This window comes from Carettochelys insculpta, chromosome 2 (assembly GCF_033958435.1).
Source record: "Carettochelys insculpta isolate YL-2023 chromosome 2, ASM3395843v1, whole genome shotgun sequence".
NCBI classification, from domain to species: domain Eukaryota; kingdom Metazoa; phylum Chordata; order Testudines; family Carettochelyidae; genus Carettochelys; species Carettochelys insculpta.
The window spans coordinates 266,660,936-266,671,450 of NC_134138.1; the positions used below are offsets into that span (position 1 = coordinate 266,660,936).

General features: G+C 45.7%; 1 protein-coding gene across 1 annotated transcript; it reads left to right on the plus strand.

Annotated features, from left to right (window-relative positions):
• Window positions 1–382: 382 nt before the first annotated feature.
• Window positions 383–10,141, plus strand: CRYGN (crystallin gamma N). The gene is made up of 4 exons (XM_074986319.1): window positions 383–403; window positions 844–1,092; window positions 4,025–4,170; window positions 10,006–10,141. Exons 1-4 carry the CDS (start codon window positions 383–385, stop codon window positions 10,139–10,141), a joined length of 552 nt encoding a protein of 183 aa, XP_074842420.1.
• The last annotated feature ends 374 nt before the right edge of the window (window positions 10,142–10,515 follow it).

Below are 10,515 nucleotides of genomic sequence, written 5' to 3' on the forward strand. Positions count from 1 at the left end.
AGAAGACGAAAACACCAATAAAAGCAGCCCCACTTCTGAGCAGCCACCTTTTTCTAATTTCCTTATTGCCCATTCTAAAAACAAAACCTTCTAAAAGGAGCTCTAAATGTGCAACACTAATCGGTCAAATCCCTGCCAAGCAAATGTTTTGTTAAATGATATGCACTAAATCAAAACTCTGGACTCAGCAGGGCCTGGTAGTGGAAGTTCTGCCTACTAAGCATGAATTTTGAAAGCCACCTATTACTGCTGTGTTGTTAAGCAGGTCTCGCGATACCAGCCTTCCCTCTCCCCTCTGGTATATAGTGGGGTATCCAACATTTCTGTAGCTCACATTTTTGGTTTGGCTTCTGCTCAGGATTTGGCTTGTTTCCAGCAGAAAATGTCTCAGTGTTCGGGAAAAGTAAGTACAAAAAACAACTGTTTGGTCCTCAGTTTGGACTAAAGAGCCAGAGTCTGCTCTAGGCCGGGACAGTAGGAATTTTCCTAGGTTGGGATAAGACAGCATAAGAACATGGAGTGATACTGTTAGCAATGAATGTGGACAGGTGGCAGCAAAGTTGTAAGCAAGGGCAAAGAGTGACTAGAATGGGGTGTACTTTGATAGCGGAGCTTCCTGTTCAAACATTTATATTTACAGCCAGAGAAAGGAGACATAGGCAGTGTTATAAACTTGACCTGTGTTACAATTCTCATTAAAACAAATCCTCCAGTGACTGGTTCTTCTTTGGCTGGACACAGAACCAGAGATTCCCATCGGCTCAGAATAACAATGCATAGTACAGGCAAACAGCCAGTGTTTGCATGCACCACAATACAGCATCCTCTCCCTCCTCATTTCAGATCACATTCTATGAGGGCAAATACTTTACGGGCAGGAAGCTGGAAGTCTGTGGGAACTGTGATAATTTCCAAGACAGAGGTTTCACGAACCGAGTGAACTCTATCTGCGTACAGAGTGGAGCCTGGATCTGTTTTGAACTACCAAACTTCCAAGGACAGCAATACATTCTGGAGCATGGGGAATATGCTGACTTCCACTGTTGGAACAGCCATAACGATCACATGGGCGCCTGCAGGCCTGTAGGAATGGTTAGTGCCAATTTTCAATTTGTTTCTAAGAAATTTTGTTTTTGATGCTGGATTACCTGGCTGAGAAGGTTGCACTTGTGTCTTTATCTTCCAGATTAGCTGAAGTATAAATAAATATTGAGAAAATGAGCTTTATAGAAACAATACACAGTTAGGTAGTACCTAGCATTCTGGAGAAAGTTGACCCTCTTCGGACAGTCTGCATTGGCCACAAAATAGCTTAACAATTTCCCCAGTTTTGCAGGACAAGGGGGAGCTCTGTAGTATGTCTCTGAAGTCAGCATTTTTAATGGAGTGTGATTTTTGCTGAGTTTTTATAGGGGAGGGCCAGGCCCCTACAGCATCACCTGCATTTCTTTGTAATGTTAAATATTATGAAACATTTACATGCAAATTAATAGCAAGATTCTGTGCCCAAGAGAGGGCTCCATGCTGCTATTTTGCTCTGCTCTCCCTATGTCTGCCTAGTTCCCAATGACATCCACTATGAGTTCTGTGTCTAGAGAAGATAGGTTTTTGGAGTCACAAACTTCTGTGCAAATCGGAAAGAATGCTGCTGTGGGAGAGTTCTCAGGCTCCTGGCAATGTCATCCCCATTATCTTTTGTGTCTGAGCAGCGCTGAATTACGGCCCAGATCTCTCTCTCTCTCTCTCTCTCTCTCTCGCACGCACGCACACACGCGCACACACACAGAGGCAAACAAAAAGAGCATGGAGACTTTCCCACTCTGAGGGGAGAGTTTAACGGAGAGGTTTTTGCAGCTAGAGGAAAAAAAAATTGAACCTGGTTGAGCTTTCTATTTGACCCCAACTTCACCTGCTACTGATGGGAAAATGATTATAGAAGATAACTCACAAATTATGGTCACTCACAGGTTGACATAGCCACTTAATCTCATTGGGTTTTAGCTTTCTTTGGTTTTGTGTAAAACTTAGCATGAAAGAGTGGACTCCCCAGGAGATTCATATAAGACTACACATACTTCTCAAGACTCTAGACCTTCCTCTTTAATTTAAAAACAACAAGAAGTCTTTTGAAGATACAGACTAACTCGACTACCTCTCTGATACCTCTCAAATTTAGGAATCCAACGTTACTCATATACAGGCAGCTCATATTGGAACTCCTGAAAGCTGGCTGACCAGAGCACAGAAAACTAAAGTGAGACTATGTCAGCAGAAGCCTCTTTGGACTAGGTCCTCTGAGGACCCAGTTCTCTAGTAAATATGTTCAGTGTCTCATTAGCACATAATGATTTGTCAGCCAAGGAGCCAAGCTGCTGAGGGGGACCTTTGCTACATTTAAGCTGCTCTGAGAAGATATCCATGGGAGCTGTACCAAGCCAATACTGCCGGGTGGTGTATGTGATTCAATGATCCTGCACAAAAGTGCACTTAGAAGACTGCCAGCAATATGTTGCTTGGGGCCAGGAGACACTGATACATCACACAATGAAGGCTGTACAGTGTCACCCTGTTCAAGTGTGTTATGCATATACAAGATTGGCTGTAGCCCTATGCTTGGTGGCCCACTGGTTGATCCCTGCCACCTCTTGGTAGTGTTAATTATCTTTTTTCTTCTTGCTTGGCACCCGCAAAGGCCTGTTGCTGATTTACTAATTTTGCTGGATGGGTGACCACATCAGCCAGGATGAAATCCATCACTCCCTTAGTCTGGCCTGAGCTGAGGTAAATGTATATCTTTGGGGTAATGGATGTGATCTCCTTGGGTGATGTTGGAACCAGGGCTTTTCATTCACTAAGGGAAAGGGCTGTCTTTATACTAGCTTTTCAGTGCGACTCCTAAGGCATGCCAGTGCAGTGCCCCAGATGGCAGAGTTTATTGTGCTGGGGTGGTTTGCAAAGTTTAATGCAGAACTTGGTTTCCAGATCCTTGGAGACCCACTGAACCTCTATGGGCCAGTAGCCATGACTGCTTTTCATTCCCTCAGGCCCGTGCTCCATCACTCTTATATGAATGAGTTTTACAAATATTTCAATAATTCAGGCAATGGTTACACTGAAGTATGTTTGGTCAAGAATGGTATCTAAGATTCCACTGCTGGAGAATGCTATGGGATTCTTGGCACTGCAACAAAGCTTTTTCATGCATAATGCAAAGTATATGAAAAATATATTAGGTATTCTCTGAATTCTGCTTAAAAAAAAGTTCTTTCGACTAACTCCATCACAAATATCCATGGAGAAGACAGCAACTTTCCCCCCAAAGGTATTTACCTCAACTCACCCTTGAAATCTTGCATAACTAGGAATTTGAGACAGTTTATTAATTTTATTTTTAAAAAAGGCACAACATTTATGTAAATAATCACAGATATGATTGGAACTGAAGAAAAGTACAAACTGGGGAAATAATCTAATTCTTCTGTATATTTTGGATTTGTTATTTAAGTTTTTGCATTATGTTCTTATACTTTTGTTCATGAAAATGTCCAATATTTTGTGTGCGGCATTTTTAGATTTCTTAAGTCTATATGTAGTGCGGGAAACGGTTGTGTTTATAGTGTTGTTTGTATGGGGTGCATCTTTCTGAATAGGGTTAGTACTTGTTTGGTAGGGAGAGGGGGTTTAGAGGTCTATGTGATAAATTAAGCGTAAGCAGTACATTTGTGGGTGAACAGTAGTTAAGTAGGTATGTCAATATTTGTAGAAGTATATTTTGAGGAGGAGCTTATGTGAGCATTTCTGTGGGTAAGTTGTTTCTGAGAGACTTTTGTATGTTCGCGGGGGCGTTTGGGTGGGTATTGTGTTTATTGTGAGCGTGCATTTATGAATAGGCAGTGTTATTGTTGTTTTTCCCCCCTCCCACTTTCCTACAATGAGCTGTCCTTTTTGCTTTCTGTTTCTTTTACTACTGGAAAACAATGTGATGCATTTTCTTTTGCATTTACTCACATCCCTTTGTTCCCAGCACGGAGAACATTACAGAATTGAAATATTTGATGGGAGCCATTTTAGTGGTCACTGCATGGAGTTCACTGAAGATTGCTCATTCCTACAAAGGAAGGGCTGGAAAAAGAACTGCATCAATGCGATCAAAGTGTATGGTGATGGAGCGTAAGTAATCCCAGGACACACAAGGAATGCAACTGCTGGGCGGTGTATTGAAGCACAGTGAAGCTAGCTCCCCACAAGACAGCCTTCTAATGAACTGTGTGGTAACATCAAAGGAAACCGAGTCCTCAGAAGTGTTCTGTTGGGAGGGAGGAGTGTGATATATGCCGTGCACCAGAAGCCTGATCCAAATTTTGTTGTCAGTGGGAATTGGATGAGGCCTAAAGACCCTTCCTTGGCCCGTATTTTAAAGGTGATGATTTTGCACACTTTAGACTTTTGGGTGCCAAACCTCTGTGACACTTAGACGGCTGTAATTGTCAGTGGGCGAATGCTCAACACTCTCTACAACTCAGGTGTCCTAAGTGGGGAGCTGAAAACCACTAGTCATTTTTCAGTCTAGGCCAGCGGTGGCCACCCTGTGACTCTTGAGCCTCATGTGGTTCTTTGAGCCATTAAATGCGCTTTCTCCTCAGAGCCATCAGGAGAGCCATCAGCTGCTCTGGGTGTGTGCCCCAGTGCTTGGTGGGGGAGGTGCATGGCAGCAGTGGCAGCAGCGATGGTGGCGGGGGTGCCTGTCTCTGGGAGGGAGAGGGCACTGAGCTAGGGTGGGGAGGACTGGGGTTGCCTGGCTCTGGGGGATGAGTGGGGGAGTGGGTGACAGTGGGGAGCGGGGGGGTGCCTGGCTCTGGAGAGGGGGAGGCCACTGAGCCACATATTAGATGAAAATAAATATATAATATGTGGCTCTCTGCACTCCATCCATGTGGCTCTTTGCACTCTGTCTTTGGCTCTTAGCCCCTAACTAGTTGGCCACCTCGCTCTAGGCTGAGAAGCTCCATCCATTCTGTCGCAGGATCTCTGTGGATAGACTGGACCCAGCTTCCCAGATTGGACCAGGTGAGCCTAATCCAGCTCATTAAAGAAGGCTGGACTACGCCCAGATCCATAAAGGGGGACTGTGGCTGACTGAATGTTGGGCAGCAAAGGCCACGCTGGAGTGGAGCTAAGATCTGTGGTGAGTCTCTGGGGCAAGAAGGGGCTCAGGGAAACAATCGTGTGTCTGCTGCTCCAAGGAGGGAATAGAGCTGTCTATCAGAGACCCATACTAGGTCCCAGGCTTCAGGGCTACCCACAGGCAGTGCTTAATTTGTGCCAGAGTTGTCATGGCTGAGTGCCAGCAACTCTGGCTTGGCAGGTCATAGCCCCAGCATCTCTGGGCTTGCTGCATTAGATATGAATGTAAAAAAATTATTTGAGCCCTGGCACAACTTTCATTACAAATTAAGCGCTGCCTGTAGGAGGGATGGCCATGGAGCTTGTGGGACACATACTGACTTGAGAGACTGCATTCTGGTTAGTTTGTTTTTCCACCCACCATAAAAGAATAAGTCCCCTTGCTTGGGACGGGGCATGGCAGTGCCTGTCTGGAGTTGCGGTGCAGCGGTGGCTGTCTCAGTGACACAGTCCCATTAAAAGTGTTGAAAAGACTCCCGTTGGCTTGAGAGGGAGTCAGCCCTGCCAGGGGGGTTGCACCAGTGGAGGAAGTTGGATCACCCTGATCTATACATTTAATTTGGGGTGGGAGGTTAAACATAAATTGCGTAATCTTGACATCTACAAGAGGTTGCTCATGTTTCAGATAGGAAGTGATATTCTCTCTGGTAGGGTTTGAGTCATCCAAGTCTTTATCTTGAACATATTTTTTCTAGGACAGGCAATGGCACCCACCAGTTAAAACATAGTGCATTAAGAGCAGTGAATGGCAGGCTGGCGCGCTAGGGTGAGTTTTTTAGAGAGTTGACAGTATTCAAAAAATGAGCAGCCTGGGAGGATTAGCCACTTTAGATACCTGATACTAGACGATGGAGCCTTTTGACTCTGAGGTTGCTGGTTTGAATCCAGCCCAGGGTAGCAGTGTCTACATGTGTTGGTTGTTTGGTGGCCTATAGGAACTGAGCTGGTGGCCTCAGTCCAGTACCTCATAGGTAGGTGTCTGCATCACAAAGCCAGCTCCAACTGGAGCCCTTTGGGCCAGGTTCAAGAGAGAGACCAAGAAGTTAGCTAGCACGGAGACTGGACCAAACACTTCCCTTTAGAGGTGCTCCTCCAGATCAAGGCAGAGCCATGTGAGTGCGACATTGTGGGGTCAGCATTTGCTCTGCTCTGTGTCTGGTTTGTGGATATGGAGAAGGTGTCCATGTGCAGGGGGTTTGTTGGTCTGACACCCTTCAGAACATTACCCTACAGTCAAATCTAAATATCATGGACTGGAATGAAAGCCAATGAGTGCAGGAGGCAGAAGCCCTGCCTCTACCAAAGCAGTATGGAAATAACTCCCTCTGCCCAGAAGGTGAGCATGTTGCGAAAGGGCAGTGGAGCAAATAGAAACTTTCTTCTCTTCTGCCCAGCAGGAGTCAGTCCATGAACTGACTTTCGGTTCTGCTCCTGCTGCTGGAAGAATAGAGTGGCTTGCGAAATGGGTCATTCCTTTCCCGCTGTGACTGGTGCCAGAAAGTGATGGGACCAATTAGTGCATAGCAAAGCTTGAAAAGGATGTGGTGGTTTGCTGTGCATGTGAGGAAAGCCTCCTGCATGATTGTCTGATTACAGGCTGTCAGGGAGAGAAGGTTGTTTATGATGATGGCTCCAGCTTTCTCACTCTCCCTTAGAAAGCCCATGGAACTCCCCAGCATGGCCTGTGGCAGTGCTTCTCAACCAGGGGTACGTGTACCCTGGGGGTACACCAAGGTCTTCCAGAGGGTACATTAGCTCAGTGTTTCCCAACTTTTTTATGAATAAAAATTGGACTTAGTTTGTGGTCATCTAATTTTTTAATTTATCCTTTTTGCACAGTCATAAGTAGGATGGCAAGTTTATTGCCTATTGGCGATTTCTTCCAACCAGCTAGTTATGATTAAGTTGTTTAAATAAATGTGTTGCAATGGTAGAAAAAAATGTTGTGTGTCTGAAAAGTGTCAGTACTGGAGGTACTTATTTTTAAAGGGGTAGTTTATAAAAAAAAAATAGTTGAGGAACACTAGCATATGGCACTTAGAGATGGGCGTAGGCTACCACATTTGACTGTGAATTTAAATGTTGATGGCGCACATTGTGAAAAGGGTTGTGTGTGTGTGTGTGTGTGTGTGTGTGTGCGCGCGTGTGTGTGTGCATGTGCGCACAGCTCCAGTGTCAGGTAAGGACCATCTTGAGCAATGAAATGTTAGGGTTTAGGGAAACATTTTCCCTGGGGTGGATCTGGGAAGAACACTGGGGAGTCCACTTAGTGTGAGTCTAATTCTAACCCCATAGCAGATAGACCAAAAAAGGGAGGAGCTTCAGGGCTCTTTCTCCATACCCCCAAGCTGGGCAGCCTGGGACCCTGTAAATCATAACAAGGCCAAGCTGGGCTCCAGGTCATACCATCATTTAGACCAAGGCACATACTTGGGACAGGCCTTAAGACCAAGCAAACCAGGAAGCCCCTAGGAGTATGATTTCCAGAGCTCTACAACCTGTCTAAATGGATTCTCTCATGAGCCTGCCCGTCTCCCTCTCTAGCACTGGGCCTGGAGCAGGAGGGAGCAGCTCAGTGCCGGACTCCAACCCTTTTCTGGCAGCTCAGCCAGAGGTGGAAGAGTGGTTTGATCTTCCCTTCTGATGTCTAGGGACCCTGCTTTTGGTCAAGGCCACTGCACCTAAGGCAGCGTCCAGTACAATGCAGTGGTATTTACTCAGCTCTGACTATCCCAGAGTCCTTTAGGGGAAGGTCTGTGGCCCCTGCATGCCCCCATCACATAGATCTGGCATTGGTCCCCTGACTATTCATAGAAAGTCGGTGTTGTGGCACAGGACTGAAATCGTGAAACCTGGATTCTGAGCTGGCCCACAGAGCCATTGTTTGATCCTGGACAAGTCACGCAGCTGAACATTTTCACACCAGCGTGCTGAAAGTCTGATGCCTGATGCAGCCTGATTTTTAGAGGTGCCCCAACTCCCATTGATGTCAATAGCATTTTGAAAAGTCAGTTTATTGCCTGGTGAGGATAGGTTTGTTGCTTCTGTCACTCAAGTTTGACAATTTTGTCCATAATGTCACTGAACTTCCTTTGCCCCATGTCTAAAATGGTCATAATAAGACTTCCCTGTATCACGGTGCTTTTGTGAGGCTACATTCACTGTTGCCTTGTGGTCCTTCATTATAGCAGTGCCAAGTAAGATCAGTCCTGTTTCTGTGCCCACCACATTTTTAGACATCTGTGAAACCTTCTGCAAAGTGGGGGTTGGACAGAGTTTGATTTATGTTGTTGTTTCAGACGAATTAACATTTTCTGAAAAAAAAATGGTCTCCTTTTATCAGGAACACATTTGTTTGTTTTTATTATATCATCAGCTATTTTTCTGTTTTCATTGCACCATGTTTCCTTCTCCAAACAAGCACATTTGGTCGGAAGCGAGTGTGTTGGGGGGAGGAGGCAGGGGGGAAGCAGAAAGCTGCAGAATTCTCTCACGGCCAGGAAGTGTTTGACTTGTGCAAGGCCCAGCTGGGTCTGTGGTGATGCATGGTGCTTCCATGCCAAGAGAACATCTTTACTGAGAGAGATCAGTGGGGGGAAAGGGGAAGATCTTTAGAGAAAGAAGCTGGAGCAAAGGTGCCCCATGACCATCATGGGATTTGAGGGTCCGGGTTGGAGGGGACTGGCCTGGATTTTTGTACAACCTACACCTACAAATCAGAGGCAGACTGAGGCAGAGGGACATGATACAACTTCCTAGGAGCCATTCAGGATTCTTCCCTCCCTGGGAAGTGCTGGAAGTGCCTGAGGTCAGTGTCTCCCTCAGAGCCCCACACCTGAATTCCCTCCCACACCACAACCCCCAGCCCTCACCCCCTTCCTGCGCTTTGAATGCCTCAGAGATAACTAAGAGCCCCACCCTGCACCGCAAGCCCTCCTTGCTATTCTCACCCCACATCCCATGCCCCCAGCCAGAGTCCCCCCCATCAGAAATTATTGCCCTCTCTTGCTCATGTCAAAAATGCTTCTGATGAAATGATACAGTAAGTTTACAGAAGTGCTATTCGACTGCTTTTTTTCAGTTTACAGTAGAGCATCAAAACAAAAAGGCACTCCAGTTTGATAGAATATAGACCAAGGCAGCTATCTCTCTGTTACTTTACAGTAGAGTGTCATCCACATGCAAATGGTAGTTAATGGCCTCATTAGAGAAAAGGAGAGAGAAAATAACAGAGGGAGAAAAGAGTGGGAAAGAGCAGCCAAGACATGACGTTAGTGGAATTCCTCAGAAGGAGGACATGTGAGAAGGCCAGTTATCACCAGTCAGAGAGAGTGATTAGACCTGGAAATGGGGAACCAAATTTGGTTTTAAGCTTAAGAGGTGGCTCAGGAAGATGGAGTGTATTTAGTTTGCTTGGGGCAGGGATGGTCTCATACTGTGAGTTTACAGCACTCAGCATGAGGGGTTCTGATCTCGGGACCTCCTAGGTGCTGTTGTAACACAAATAATATGATGGGATGGCCCAGGCTGGTTGTTGAATAGTCAAAGGGGAGCATGGAAGTTGAATAGAAGGAACCAGCAGCACTAAGGAGACTAGCTCACAGAGGAGAGTAGTTTCCATTCTGTGTCCAGGTTGGAACTGGACAAATATTGTCTGGGATTTGACCCAGAAGTGAAAGTCTTGTGCACTTAGCAAAGCAACACTCTCTAACTTCCCAAGTGAAATTTGCAAAGGGGCTCAGAAGGGGACCAACAATGTTTTTTTTTCTACTGTACTGTATCAATGCTTTCCTGATGTAACCCATTCATTCTCTGTTTTAGATGGGTGCTGTATGAGGAACCCAATTATCGTGGCCGTATGTACGTGGTGGAGAGGGGAGAGTACAGCAGCTTTACCATGTGGCAAGCTCACAGTGCAACTACCCAGTCCATCAGAAGAGTAGTCAACTACTTTTAACTGAGTTATTCTTGTACAAACGATGTCCCAATGCAATGGATTCTAAGCTTCCCCTTTGCTCAATCAAAGGGTGCAATAAATTCTTAAGAACTGCTGTTGTCTGCAGGTATTTCCTCCATTATATGAGACAACGCATGCTTTGCTTGATCTGATGGCCTGACTGCACTTTGATTCATATGCAGAGCAAGTGGGCTTGCTTTGCTGCTTTCCAGATGGGGTACCAGTAATGGCATTGCTGCCAATCCAGCACATTATTCACACACAGTCTTTAAATGGGCATGTTACACTGGCTCTAAAGTCCACTGGAGTAGTTGGGCAACTTTCTGCTGACTTCGGTGGGCTTTGGGTCAGCCCCATTGCTTCACTTCAAAAAA

Excerpts from the sequence above, each read along its gene's own strand:
- CRYGN (XM_074986319.1), top strand. The coding sequence starts at position 383 with ATGTCTCAGTGTTCGGGAAAA. Across the intron at positions 404-843 it reads TGTCTCAGTGTTCGGGAAAA|ATCACATTCTATGAGGGCAA; the intron begins GTAAGTACAAAA and ends TCCTCATTTCAG. Across the intron at positions 1,093-4,024 it reads CCTGCAGGCCTGTAGGAATG|CACGGAGAACATTACAGAAT; the intron begins GTTAGTGCCAAT and ends CTTTGTTCCCAG.